This window comes from Erpetoichthys calabaricus, chromosome 13 (assembly GCF_900747795.2).
Source record: "Erpetoichthys calabaricus chromosome 13, fErpCal1.3, whole genome shotgun sequence".
NCBI classification, from domain to species: Eukaryota; Metazoa; Chordata; class Cladistia; order Polypteriformes; family Polypteridae; genus Erpetoichthys; species Erpetoichthys calabaricus.
In genome coordinates this window covers 85,141,270-85,156,629 of record NC_041406.2, presented here as the reverse complement: position 1 = coordinate 85,156,629, position 15,360 = coordinate 85,141,270, and the positions used below count along the sequence as shown (strand labels likewise).

General features: G+C 38.1%; 1 protein-coding gene across 2 annotated transcripts in view; it reads left to right on the top strand.

Moving 5' to 3' along the window:
- The first annotated feature begins 8,184 nt into the window (after positions 1 to 8,184).
- The window catches only part of sall3b (spalt-like transcription factor 3b), a 41,368-nt gene continuing 34,192 nt past the window's right edge, over positions 8,185 to 15,360 (top strand). Inside the window, exon 1 of one of the 2 annotated variants that reach the window (XM_028817199.2) lies at positions 8,185 to 9,925. In XM_028817199.2, coding sequence (XP_028673032.2) covers positions 9,844 to 9,925 — 82 coding nt within the window. In that variant the 5' untranslated portion in view covers positions 8,185 to 9,843. The remainder of the gene's footprint in view (positions 9,926 to 15,360) is intronic. The other variant, XM_028817200.2, reaches the window with a different exon arrangement.

The following is a 15,360-nucleotide window of genomic DNA, read 5'->3' as shown; positions in this document are numbered from 1 at the left end:
TTTTAAAATAAAGATTTTGGTTCAAAGAGATTCTGTCTTTGATATATTTGATGGATGAGATGTTTCCAGAACAGAGCCGATCAGATCCCTTGCAGTGGACGGTCTCCTTATCCATAATCTGGCCCTGTATTGCACACTGACAGTCGCATTTCATATTTATGCGAGGTGTAAGGTGCTGGCTCGATATCCAGCATTTGGTCTTGTCTTGCACACTCCAAGCACTGGCCTCAGTGGTCTCATATTCACAATATAACAGACAGACAAAGCCACGACAAGGGTTATGGCATGAAGACAGAACTCTGACGATCTCTGACTAACTGTGACAGTAAATCATAAGATTCGAATATCAAGCACTAAACACACAAATGACAGGCGACATTTCACGTCTTTGTTTCTCTTTCTACGAGTGAGGGCAGTGTTAGTTAATAAGCATATCAGTAACAATGACATTTGCAATATTGTTCCCCCTTTTGTTTTTTTATTTTAATATATTTCTAAAGCAGCGTGACGAAATGCTGCGCTCTTACTGTCGTCTATTGTCTTGTCTAATCTGGAAATAACCTAAATAAACAGGATAATAGTTTCAAAGATGCCAGCCAAAGACTGAGTCAACGAGGTTACGCAGTTCCAATCAAAAGCTCGGCCTCTTCTCCCGGCGAGAGCTCTAAATGAGCTGTTGAGGAGGCAGCCTTTTATCTTGATAGTAGTTTCAAATGAGTTTATAAACAAAACATTTCAGTGTTGTGTGATGTCAGCGTTAGACGTCTGGGCAGGATACGGCACTGTGTACATTTGCATGCAAATCGGTGGCAGCACCAGAACGCCACTCCATAAATGATGAAGACTATAGATCCCTGGCTGGGGTCCAGCATGTTGAAGGAGTGTCCTGTCCAGTCCAGTCTCACTTTAATTAGTTGATGGAGTTCACTTCTTTTTAAGCAGAGCGACAGAAGGCCTGCGTGGGGGAAGACGGCCCTGTCCATAAATGCTGTTTTACACTCCCAAGGTAAAATTGTTTCTTCACATTTGTATTTGTACATTACCTTTAAGTCGACTGGTCTTTCAAGACGTTACATCTGCTTAATGACCCTCAAGTCCTCAGCTTATTCCTCTACACACACACACACACACACAGAAGTGGGTCCAGGCTAATCTTATAGACACACGTAAGCCAAACTCAAACAACAGTGCAGATTTATTCAGAAAAATCACTATGCAATGTAAAAGTCAAATGATCAAATGTTTACAGCATTTCATTATTTTTGTGGTTTTCCTACTAGAACAATAACCCCTAACTATTGATCCATATTTACCAGAATTACTCAAAATGTTAAAAAATGATCAGCCTAAAAATGGGATGGCTTTATGATAGAACTGTGGTCCCTTAACTTAGAGAGAACCTTGACCTGAGAAGGGGCTTCATCCACTGCCATTTATACAAACCTCCCCTGGCAAGGCAGTAAAATCAAATGACATTCTTAACATTTGATGGTTCACTGCCAGTCGGTAGAAAAGTCATTATGTATGAGAATAAACAGGTAAAAAAAATAAAAATCTAAATAAACAGCGCGAGTGCACATAAGGGTTTGTAGTTTTTCCCTTTCCCATCTTCTCTACTTTGTGTAACTCCCACGTTTAGATGTGCCCTAACATCTTATAAAGCTATATTAGGCCGTACTGACCAGAATCTAAATGGGAACCTAACAAGTTGGAAAATTGCCGAACTGTAATTACACCGAGTAAAATTAGTGTAACTGTAGGTAGGGGGCCCTTTGATAATTGTTGGACATGTACTTCCACCAGAGGCAACACACCAGCATGTCCTTTTAATTTAATAGCCAAGTGGGTAATTATCTTGAGGTATATGCTCTAACAGTCATTAAACAAAACACGGAGGCTTCAAATGCGCTGCTTATGAGTTCATCAAAATATACATCACAGGAAGGGGTTTACTGGCTCCTCTGCCCTTCACAATCCGCTAAAAAACTTTCTGTCGAATATCTCACAGACGTCCAATATTTAACACTTGATTTACCCATACAGCGATCTCCATGGTCATTTTAAAATGACAGCATGAACCCACCACTGTGCCTTAAAACAGAAATCAATGGCATTGATTTCATTTTTTTTTTTTGTTTTAACAGATGCAACCAAACAGTCTGCATGTGAAAAAAGCAAGAAACACACGCAACCATCCAGAATTAAATTGGTGGTTTCTAAATTTTAATGCATAAAAAAAAAACGTGCTGCATTATCACTTCAATGCTTCATTCAGTGGCATTCTTGATGTGAGACTATGACCCCTTCAATAGAAATGCTTTCTCTTTTTTTATTTAGAAATGTATAACAGTGTCAATCCTTTTTTTTTCCCCACCCCATCAGTTTCTTTTATGATCATTAATTTAGCAACTTTAATTACTTGTCACTCTGCTGTGTATCATTGCTATTATCACTGCTAATACTACAACTTCAGTTTAATATATTAAGCCTTCTGTCATAAAGCACAATCACACATTTCAAAGGGTGTAACGGAATCCATCCCTCTTTATTTATAGGCAGCATATTTAATAAATTTACCTTCATTAATGTCTCATTTTTAAACATCACTTACAGGTTGTTGAAAATCTAAATACATTAACTCTAAATACACCCACATTTGAATATCAAGATAATTTCGATAATATTTAAAAGGCAGTATACTTGTGGGATTTGATTTTGTAATGCTTACACTATACGAGTCATTTTTTAAAATTATTATACAGTATGTAGAGATAACACACCACTCCTGTCTTTTAAAACTCCTAAAGTTATGTCGCTGTAAGTCGTCACTTTTGATGCTAGAAACTGAAATGGTCGTTCATTCGACCACTTCTGCCTCTTTTTGTGTTTCCCCTTTCAAGTTTTTGAGAGCGATTTAGTTGTCTTTCTTTCTAATTGTGCATCCCCCCCCCCACCGAATCACGTTTGTTCCAACGGAAGGAGCACACGGCAAACAATCCCACTTCGATTTTTATTTTTATTCCAAAGTCTCCCTTCCTTTGAGATTCTCAAATAGCATGGTGAATCAGCTACCTGCCTCTGTTGTCCTTGTCGGCGTGCGTGTTTTTAGCGCCGCACGGACAGCCATCAATGGTGCGATACCTGTGACGAAGGTGGCACTCCGCTCGGCAGCAGAGGGCGTGGCCTTCACGCCAAGCCCACAACACCTGGGCGGTTGTGGCCCCTCCCACCGTCCAAAGAGCAGAACTTTGGCTTTAGGAGCCCGCGCTTCACGCCGGAGCCAAGCGCATTGTTAGAGGTGTGACCGTCACACTAACGTTTTTATTTTTATCATCTTTTTTTTTTGTTTTGACACGCAGGGTGTGCTGCAGTGAACGGAGTTAACGGATGTCATCTTTTTTCTCAACTCTTTCGGTTTCATGACACGCTACTGTGTGAGAAGCTGTGGGCAGCCAAATAAAATAAGTTGCATTATCATAAGAAAGAGAGAAGATGGACGGTGGGACTCAATGCAGAAGCAGAGTTCCGATCAGTGAGCATAACATAAACAGCTCCAAAGTCAAACTAACAAATAATCAGACAGCTTTCTAAGTTGGAAACTTTACCTTCGGCTGGGGTTGGCGGAGGGGGGTTTGGGGGGTCCTGTGACGGGATCGGTAGTCACCCTTACCTTCAAATCAATCCAAGCAAAGCATTTTTTGTAAGCGAGCGGAACAGCAATCGTTAGCCACTAAAAAAAAAAAAAGAACTGTTGCGACATTGTATGCGATTCTCTGAGGTTTTAAAAGTCGGCGTCGCGAGGTGCGGAAAGGACAAATTAGAGGCGAAGCACGTGTTAGTCGGCTAATGGTTATTTTGGTGGCGGGGCTGCTCCAGAAGTGATTACTAAAACCTTGACTATTACATTTCTATTGCAAACCTTCGTGTTAATCTGAAAGTCGCTTTAAATGGTCTTAAATTAAGAATCCGTAGGCAGCATGCCGAGTGTATCGAAAGGAAACCCCACCCTATTGGACTCTCCTAAACAGACACCCCCCACCTTCATTAAAAAAAAAAAAAAAAACCGCTATACGTGGCTGTAATTAATTTCACTTGTTAGTAACGATTTATATTGTGAACTTGACAAACCTTTTTCACTTATGACGCATGTCGTTTGCGTTAACTTATGCCCTGATCAATCTTAAAAGCTGTTTATATCAACCGAAACACATCGTACTAAACGAGCTCGGGTATACAACAAATTCGTGACTCTTTATCCAAACGAGTTTAGTTTTTCGCTAATTATTACAAATGATATATGTATTTATCTAATTAGACTTTAACAAAAACAATACACGAAAACAAAGCGCATTTTCCGACAATTACTTTTTCCCTTGACAGCTCTTAAACCTACGGTTTGGTTTCAGCGATTTGAAAGATTTACAAAAAAAAAAAAAATAATCAAATATTACTTTCTGCTCGGTGTAAATCTTTGCTCTTCAAAAGTTTATTGAAAAAGCATGCCGGATAACTTAGTGTTCAGCCAAATGGGCAAGAATGAAATAACTCGGTTTCTTCCTGCTTAAAAAAAAAAAGATTTAGAAACAGATCAATGCCTGATAACTGTTTCATTTTGCCAAGCAAGCAAGGCAGAATCGTGCATTTTGAGCACTATACTGTATATATTGCTTTAAATGATAGAGGATTTCTTTTCATCGGCAGCAAAATAAAGATTAGGAAAGAGATTATAAAAAGCACTTTAGAGCCACAGCAGATCTTTATTTCAGCTCCTTTGTGATGATATTGATGATGATGATGGTCAAGTGGACAGTTTGATTTTTGTGTGCCGAGCTAGTTATAAAGAATCAATATTATATCAAGGGGTAAGTTTCGTGATAAAGGACTTTAGCCAGTATGGCTATTCATCATAAGTCTGTAGCAAGCAGATAGGTCAAAAGAAATTATATTGCACTAAAGAGTGTGTCTCCTTATCTCTATATACCAGGGGAATAAGGGACAAGCCGATCGATACAGTAGCTGCTGTATACTTCTTGCAATTATCAATAGCTGATTTTGTCTTCCCAGGGCTGCATCTATTAATACTACCTAATAACAACCTTTTGGATATAACTGCACCTCCAACGGATGAAAAGTTTGTTCGTGTGGGAGCATTTTTTTCACTGTACGCAATAATTCAATGTAATTTAAAAAATGACAAATCAGAACCTTAAAATAATTAAGAATTATAAGCCATAACGTTATTTCGAATAGTTCACAAAATGTAAAAGTGCGTAAATACGTTATACTAATAATTATTCTTCTTTTTTAAATCAGTCCAGTACATTTTGCGCTTTTTCTGACACGCCACATGTATTTAAAATATTATTTTTATTACGGTAGAAAAATAGATATGATGTTTTACAGAGCTTGCATTCATGCGTTACTTTTTTTACTCTTAGCGTGTATCAACTACTGAACATTAATTGTGTTCACTTTTAGAATGCTCAGGAGAACTGGACAAGTGGCAGTATAGACGTATACAATGATATTACATGATAGTATTGAGACTGTAATTATAACTGAACAGCATTGCGATTATTATAATTATTACTGCATGTAGGATGATGAGGTTCATGGTAATGATGAAGAGGAGGAGGAGGATAATGATGATTAGAGGTGCTGCATAGCTGCCATATTTACTAAACAGACCTACAAGTAGAGCTGGTGATGGTGGGAGTAAAATTCAGATTTATTACGTATTTGTGATTACATTCGCATGTGTTGCTTTCATCCGGGAAAACACATTAAAGGAACATATTCAGATAGCAGTAGTAGTTGATAACAGACTTGCCTTCTCGTCCATAAAATAAACGTGTACATGTGTAATGATGCATCGCTTTATTGATACGGTTTATTTCTGATAGATAGATAGGAAAGGCGCTATACAGTACAAATAGATAAACAGATAAGAAGAGTGCTATATACAGTAAGATAGATACATAGATAAGAAAGGTGCGATAGATAGATGGATAGAAAGGCGCTATATACAGTAAAAGATACATAGATAGGAAAGGCGCTATACACAGCAAAACAGATAGATGGGAAAGATGCTATATACAATAAAATAGATAGATAGATAGATAGATAGATAGATAGATAGATAGATAGATAGATAGATAGATAGATAGATGCTATACACAGTAAAATACATGGGAAAGATGCTATATACAATAAAATAGATAGATAGAAAGGCGCTATATACAGTAAAATAGATACATAGATAGGAAAGGCGCTATACACAGTAAAATAGATAGATAGATAGATAGATAGATAGATAGATAGATAGATAGATAGATAGATAGATAGATAGATCCTAATTTAGTATAGTAGGCAGGATAGATAGATAGATAGATAGATAGATAGATAGATAGATAGATAGATAGATAGATAGATAGATAGATAGATAGATAGATCCTAATTTAGTATAGTAGGCAGGATAGATAGATAGATAGATAGATAGATAGATAGATAGATAGATAGATAGATAGATAGATAGATAGATAGATAGGAAAGGTCCTATATACAGAAAAATATAATAATAATAATACTTTTTTCCATAGGAAAGAAGCTATAAACAGTAAAATAGATAGGAAAGGTGCTATATACAGTAAAATAGATACATACATAAGAAAGTTGCTATATACAGAAAAATATATGATAATAATAATAATACTTTTTCCATAGGAAAGACGCTATATACAGTAAAATATATAAATAGATAGGAAAAGTGCTATAGATAGATAGATAGATAGATAGATAGATAGATAGATAGATAGATAGATAGATAGATAGTAATAATATTTAAAATATTAATTTATAACAAAGGAGCTGCATATACAGGTAGACTTTGACAGTAATCAACGAAATTCTGGACATTTTACACGCTTTGAATTTACACTTTCCGAAAATCAAACTGCAATTTGCATTTAGCATAATGACCGTCCAAACGAATATTCAATACAGCTTTACAAACTTTAACGAAAGATAACGAGATCCCTGTTTGTGCTGAGCAAACTGTTCGATTCCGACCCCTAATTTTAAAAAATTGATTCTTTTTTTTTCTTTTCTTATAAATCACATTGCAAAAGCGTTCAGCGTATGATTTGCCCGTCCTTGTTATTTACCGACTAAAGCAATATTCTTTCTTTTCTGGCAAGCTAAGGAAGGGGAGGCATCCTCTACTAATTAAGCCTATCCTGCCCTAATACGAGGTTTTGGAAGCTTAGCAAACAGCATTATGGAGACAAAATCGCCCACAGGAAATATCCTTTTAAATATTCCATTCATGCAATATTTGCGTTTAATTGCCAACTTTCACACTCAGCCAATAAGGTGTTTACTTACAACCCGAATTCAAAGCAAACTTTAGATGTACTTCGTTCCGTGATGTATTATTTATTACCTGATAAGCGCATTTTATGCAGTCTTACTTGCCATACGTGCCTGCTTTCGAATGTGTGGCACATCATTTATGGACGCCTTATGCATTATGTTAATACTCCCCTAATATTTAAGACACGATGCCGGTGACATTCGTTCCGTGACTGTGGACCAGCCGTGCACTGTCATCATTCCCGTTATGATTTCCGTTTGGCTGGCTATTTTCGGTGTTTCACCCCTCGTTTCTCAACTCCAGTAAAAGTCGCGTTGGTGATAATAATCGGAATTGTGGCTGATCGCGTCATCGTCACCAACTATTTGGTCGTTTAATTTTACACATCACGATAACCCATTAACCATTCAAGTTATTTATTTCCATGTAAACGAGTAATCGCGGGCATATGATTTAATGTCATTTTCGCGTCTTTTGTTCGATTTCAAGCAGTATATACTTTTTTTTCCCCCTCATAAAGATATTGCTCGTGAAAATGAAAAAAAAAAATCCAGCAATCTCAGATTTTAAAACTCTTCTGGTGAACATTTTTTTTTTTGGAAGGTTTCGAAGTAACAATAACCGCAATAAAAGACACAATGCAAATATTAGTGGAAACTTAGACGTGATAAACTTGTTTCGGCGATTCAAAAGATCACAAAGAAGAAGAAAAAAAAAACATCTGAAAGCGAAGTTCTGTTCCAATGAAAGCATTCAAAGAATTATAGGACGGAAAGATTAAACAGTATTGCTCAGTGCGGTTGACATGCATTGAAGAGCGTTTTGTGTTTTTTTTTTTTTTTTCAGGGCGGGGGTGGGGCTTCTCAAATCGAAAGGTGCAGACTTGAAAGAGCGAAAAAAAAAAAGTTTACCGAACGGTGCACCCGTGATATTGCATAACCCAGGGAGAGTGCAAGTTACTCCAAGAAGAATTAAGCTAGGCTGTGCTGTGACGGCGAGGAGGGGTGTAGAAGAGTAACTGTGTGGTACATCCTAGCGGCCGCTGACAGCAGTGCTGCCTGTCCTGCAGAGGGCTGAGCGGAAACTTCGAGCGCTGAGAGACTCGCTCGCTCACTCACTCGCACACGCTGCGCGCACAGAGCGAAAAGGCATAGGACGGCAACCGGCGCCTCGGCAAAAAGCTCCTTCGCGTCTCCCTCAAGCTCGTCACTTTCTTGGCTGCTTGTTTGATTCTTATTGTCGGGGATCTTATTTAACGTGATAGAGAAGAAGTGATATCAGGCTCGATCAAACGGATCAGAGAATTTGGAGAGAGAGAGAGAGCGAAGGTGACGGCGCACTCTGCAGCAGCAGCCGCCGCGCACTGAAGGGGGAGAGAGAGGACCAGCTGACCCGTACCGGCCCTACCTTTGACGTGCAGGCGGCTATTGTTTCCCATACTTTTTATTGTTCTTTTTTTTTTTTTTTTTTTTTTTTTTTTTAAGGAGAGTGGAACTCTCGAAGAACTCCAATGACCGACAGGATGACAAGCTCTAAAAAGTTATCTGCATCAGTCCTTTCGCGACAAGAAAAGAAGACGAGCCAAACTGAAGCCCCCAGGACCTGTTTTGCCGTAGGACTAGAGGAAACAGGCTATCGGATGCAAACAGATCGCGAGTAAAAAAAAAAAGAAAAAGAAAGTAAAAACAGAAAGTATCCGCGGATCACGTTAAAACTTTTTTTTCTGCAATTATTTCTGTGCTTCGGAAGAAGCGATCTTCTTTGTAGAGGAAATTTGTTTACAGAAAAAGAAAAGACAAAAAAAAAAAAAACTCCGTGTACTTCTAGACATTCTCTGCAAAGCACCCGAAACAACCTAACGCCAAAACAATCTCCGGAAAGAAAAGAAATTATTTTAAAGTTGTAACAACCAAAAGAAGAGAAAAAAAAAACATTATTTTTTTTTGTCTATAAAAATGATTCTCAAAAGATGGCACGTGGAACAACACACGAGAAAGAAGAAATACTGTTAGAAATTAAACCCCTACATAAAGTAAAATAAAGAGACCAAAAAACAAAAAAAAAAAAACAGCAGCGCGACAGAAAAGAAAGGAAAGAGCCTGACCTTCTCTAAAGTGAAGACTCTATGCTGTGTGTGAAATGCAGTATTTGCAGTGGTGTTGGAAGAGGTGGATATAGAGGAGCGGAGACAGATAGTTTGGAGAGTGAAGCAGCTAATTGCTGAGTCCATCCCTCATTTCCATATCCACTGTGTGTCCGCTGGACCCCAGCCAATCCCCTCTCACACCACCATTAATCGCAATGCATTATTCACTATCATAATTATATACCGACATGCGCAATCCACACAACAGCAACACCAGCTAATTTCCGTAATTTTGCAACTCGACTATTTGTGAACATTTTTTTATTTGCTCGCTGCTGATGTATCTGCAAAAAGCAGAAACAAGTCACAGCTCCCCAGCAGCAGCATGTCGCGTCGCAAGCAAGCCAAGCCACAGCATCTCAAGTCGGACGAAGAGCCATCTCTGGCTGAGGTACTTTCTGAAAATGGTAAGGCACTTTAGGTGTTATACAGGGGCGGAAAAGCAGGGGGTGGGCGATTTTTTTTTTCTTTAAACGAATAAGCAGGTCAACAGAAGTTGCACAATTTCTCAAAACGTGCAGAGAGAGCCTTTCCAGGTCGAGATCTCCCTGAGCTAACTTAGCCTCTGACATCCTTTGTAATATTTATACTGATTACGAGCGGACTTTGCTCCGGGACGACGCTAAGTAACCGGCCTGCTTTTAACTTTTTTCTTTCTTTTTCTTTTCTTTTGTTTTATTTTATTTATTTTTTTTTTTTTGGAGACATGAATCGGAATGGCAAGGTATGCGTTTAAAACCGATCGTTTTTATTAGTTGCATTATTGTGACCAATTCAATAATAGCATTGTGTAGACTGTGATTGTTAACACAATGCCTTTTTATCTGTAAGGATTCCTGGTTGGTCCAGCACTGAATAAGCTGAATTATTTTTTTTTATTATGACAAAAACATTTTTTTTAAATAAGAGAAAACTTAACTTTCCATCCAACTTCTGAACATTTATTAAAAAAGAAGATAAAATTTCATTAGGAGTGTTCAAGTGTGCCTAAAGGGGACGAAAGCTTGCAACTAACAAGTTGTTGTCCATTGCAGTGCTGCTTATTAACGATAACCTAAGATTTAAAAAGGTGCGAGCATTTGAAGTAAGCAACTGATTTTTACTTGTACTTTTTGGTAGCGATAATGTTGGAAAAGAAACACAAATGCATCACTTTTATTCAAAACGCCATAACTTAGAATAAACAAGATTTCTGGAGAAATAAAAGTGAGAAACACTCAAACACCTGTTAATGCGGTGTTTTTATAATTTAATGCGTTTAGATTATATTTCTTCACGTTAGCAACATGCACGTCACTTCTTTTTCTTTTTAGAATTAGCATAGAATTAAGTAATACAGTATATGCCATGAAACAACAAACACACACATACACGCGTGTGTGTGTGTTTGTCTGGGTGTGTTTTAAATGTTTGAAACTTGCGTGTTTCACTGAGAACATAACGGATTATTTGGCGTACGTATATGCATGGGTATACCAGGGACCCCCGAACACATTACATATATGGCCGCATATGTGACGTGTCTCAAGGTTGCTGATAAAAATAAAACGTGTAACATTTGCAACGTGAAAAATTAGTCGTCGCCCCGATGTCAGAGTATTGTTCATTAGAACAAATTGCAAAATTGTCGTGGACGCTGAATCCCAAGACACGATGTGAACGGCGTAAGCAGCACGCGGTTTATCTCCGCCGGTTTTCTGCTTTTATAACCGAGAGCCCAGTAGTTGTTTTTGCAGTTAAAGAGATTCCAATTCAAGGTCATAAAACGATTTAACTCCAAAGAGAAACAAAAACCAGACATCTCTTACCACGTCTTTTCACTTCTTATTCTCAGGTCACTTTGAGTTGCCCACAAGGATCTCAAACACAGGGCTAAGTTGCTCTTCTGAATACTTTTCACAATTTTGAAACATTGTTTGGATTCTAAATGGTGAAGTCCAATTCTCTGCTGTTATTTTCTCTTCTTATTGTTATTACTATTATTTTTATTATTTATTGTTTGGCACTAGCGCTTACCTGGAAGTTTCACCTCCTGCACCTTTGCTCATTTTTCCTGACGGAAACATCTCTCATGTTTGTAGTTTACAATTTTACAGGACTGGTGGGGGGCGGTGGGGTGGACAACAAAAATTGAAGCAAAGTTCCTCATTAACATTCTTTGAATGCCGGGCGTTTTTAGCTTACCATAATTCTAATAAATAATATGACGAATCGCAATAACAAGCAGCATTTCGTCTATAAACAAAGTTTCGTATTGTTTCTGTACAAATGAGCAGAAAAAAAAAGAATTCCCTCAATTAGGGGTCTGTACTTTATTTGCCAGTAATGACAAAATACGCCAATGTGGATTTTTGTTTTAAATATAAATATTAGCTGATTAGAGTTTTTTTTTTCTTTTCTTTTAAATATCATTCGCTAATGCCAGGCTAATCAGTTTAATTAAACTGAACACCAAGTTGGCCCATCCGCTTTTACCTTTGCCAGGGAGGAATTAGAAGCTTTCTTTCCTCTAAAAAAAAAAACAAAACAAAACCAAAAAGTTTCACGTGAATCTACAAATTGCTGAAAAGGAAAGGCAAGAAAAAACAATGGCAAACTTGTCTTTAGCCTTATCTTTCTTATCTTTTATTTTTTGTCACAGCACATTTGAACCGGAGCCTTGCATATTAAAAAAAAAAAAAAAAAAGAAAGAAAGAAAAAGAAAAAGAAACGCTTGCATATGGTGGGGTAGATTAAGTGCAAAGTATCTTTTTGTTATGGAAATGTTTTTTGTTTACTTCATCACGTAGAATTTCTCACACTTGGTTTGTTTTGTATTGGCCTCAATGACTACATGATCAGATGAATGGATTTATTTTTGCCGAATGAAAGAGACAGTCTTTTCCATTAAAGGACTACACTGCACCCAGCGACGAATTTTAAACGTTATTATTGTCGATTGTGAATGGCTTAAAAAAGAGAGAGAGAGAGAGAGAAAGAAAAAGAAAGAAAAAAGAAAGAAAAACGCTCTCACAGACAGGAGCAGCCCCCCCCCCCCCCCCCCCAATACAGCCCCAACCCCCCCCCCCAGCCCAAAAAAAAAAAATGCCACAATGTGACAATTCTGGGCACTGGAGAACCAGTCGGGGATGGAGTTTAACTCACTTCAATTAATCATATCGCCGTGTTTATAACAAGTTAAAAATTAACCTTCTGACAATTACCATTTTGTTTTATATGCAGATCACTTTGGAGCACTGTGAACCGTGTAAACAAGCACCCTGGTGCTCTCAAGAAATCTTTTAGCTTATCTGCCTTGGAGTTGTTAAGGGGCTGCTTTGGTATTAATAACCGGGATAATTATAAAAAAAAAAAATTTTCCTGTCTGTGAAAAATGCAAATGCATTCATTGAAGAAGTGCCTCTCACTGGCATCGGGCAGGGTGTGGAGAACAGGTGTGTGGAAAAGAAAAGAGAGTCCAAACTGTCACATACATGAAGGAGCTGCCCCTGTCAGCTTACCGTCATTGTGATTATTAGGTAGGATGCCAATGGCATGCATCATCTGCACTGGACATCATCATCATCGTCGTCGTCATCTTCCTCTTAGGAGGACGAGCTCCACAGTGGACATTCGGGCACCATTTACTTTACATTTATTTGCTTAGCAGACACTTTCATCCAAAGCGACTTCCAAAAAGGGCTAAACAAAATCGAGTAACGTTAGGGCGAGGGCCACCCTATCAGTGTAAAGAATTATTATTATTCTCGTTATTTCCTTTTTTTTTGTCTCCTAACTTAGGTTAAAAACAAACAACAACTAAAGCTTTGTTCAAGTTAGAAAACATCAGTCCTCCAGATTTGTGTTTTCTAGTTGAGCACAAGTTTAGTGCTGGCGGGTTTAGCACTTTTCTTAATTTTTTGGAGTGGGGTGGTGGTGGTGGTGGTGGTTGGGGAGGGGGGGGGATCCTTTGATGTGCTTAGTAAGTGGACTGCAGTATTTTTAAGTGTTGGGGGCTGGGGGGGGTGGGCTAGGGGGTGAGGTGGGTGTCCAGCAATTGCGACTGTTGTGTGTGTGTTGCTGTGGTTTCATTAAGCCGTGACATCTTTAATTTGAAAGTCTGCTGAAGAAGTGATTGGAGTCAGGACTTGCTATTGACAGCGGGGAGATCTGGCCAGGGCCGACACAATGAGCCGCTGCACTTTCATTTCCAGCCTAGGTTGGCTTGTTTTGAAGATGTTTGTTTGATATCGATGACGCTCACTTTTTTGCCTTCTCTTCACCTTTATGGTTTTTTGTTTTTTTTGCGTTTTTTAATATTTTATTTTTACTGCAGTCCCAGAGTGTTTAAGGGGCTTGTTTTGGAAGTGTTAACAAAGGTGAAATTGGGAGAGTGTCATTTGCCTGTTTGTGGTGGAGCTGAACAGTAAACGCAGTAATGGCTCAGAATACACACTTCGATATTTCTATTAGAGCAAGGGATTTAAACTTTTGTTTTTTTAATTTTATAAATTTAGCTCACAAGTGTCAGTACTACAGGTCAGGATTTTGTACATTGGAGTTTGTTTTTCTTTTTTTGTTTGTTCCCCAATTTAAGAATATTGAAGCCTTTACCATAAAACGTCAGCCTGATTTACGGTGATGATGACGAAATGTTGATAATCCAGAGTGGGATTTTTGGGAAAACCTCAGTTAAACCAACGGGCTGAATGGTCTCCTCTCGTTTTTTTTCCAATGTCTTACGTTCTTCTTTTCTAATTTACAATTACGGGCCAAAAGGGAGCTGCTGTTGTCTTTCTTTCTTCAGTGAGTGTCATCTCTTTTATATTTTTTTTTGGAAAGAATTCGACAGGTATTGCTATTAGCCTTTGCCTTTTTGGATAGGGCCGCATAAGTCGGTGGAACTTGAGGATACTTGGGTTACTTCAGTTCATGATCTCTCCTTTCTTTTTGTTGTTTTGAGTAGAAATATAACCAAATTTGAGAGTGTCGAGTAATCCTTATTACAGTTAATATACCTAGCAAATAACTTTTAAGGAGTGAGTTTTAGCTTTTCTGCATGGTGGGGAATTAAAGGTCAGTCATTCACTTGTATTTTTCAGGCACTTTGCTTTTCCTCAACCCTTTATTCTAATAATAATAATACAGTTGATTTGTATAGCGCCTTTCCCATGATCGCCATTCCCATATTCAACATCCATTGGTGTAAAGTACGTCAACAGTTGACTTTGCACACAAGTTGCAAGTCCGATCAAATTCTTTCATACTTACTGTCATTAATATGCACATGCTGTTTATTTTCAAATTCATTTGATTCTGGCAGCATGCAGGGCCGAACAGTCCAGCTATAAACTCAGAAGGGCAGCCTCTTGGGCTTGCCGAATAATCCTGCTTTATCTATGTGGGGGAAAATAAATAAATAAATCGAATGTTGCCTGGATGAGATCTTAAGCCAATTTAAATGCAGTGACCACATGGCACCGGAGATTTTTATTTCAATATGCCTGCTTTTAAGTTGCATTAGCCAGTTGACAAAGGGACAGGTGAAGGTTACATAAAAACACGAGAGCCAAAAGAAAAGTTTGAAGTTCACAGCACATTCCTTTTTCATGTAAGTCTTCGAAGGAAACAATAGATAAAAAAAAAAGAAAAAAATTTACATTGCAAATGGCTTAAACAGGTTGATTATAATACCGCGTGTGAGGAGATACAGAAGACACAAGTGGGTCAGGTTTCGTCTTGCACTTCTAATACCTAAACAATTGTGCCATCGATCAAAGGAGGGCCATTGAGATGTTTTTCTCTTCTTTGTTTTATTGATGCCTTTGCATTAAGCAGCATCAGCCACCTTAGTCAAAATTGG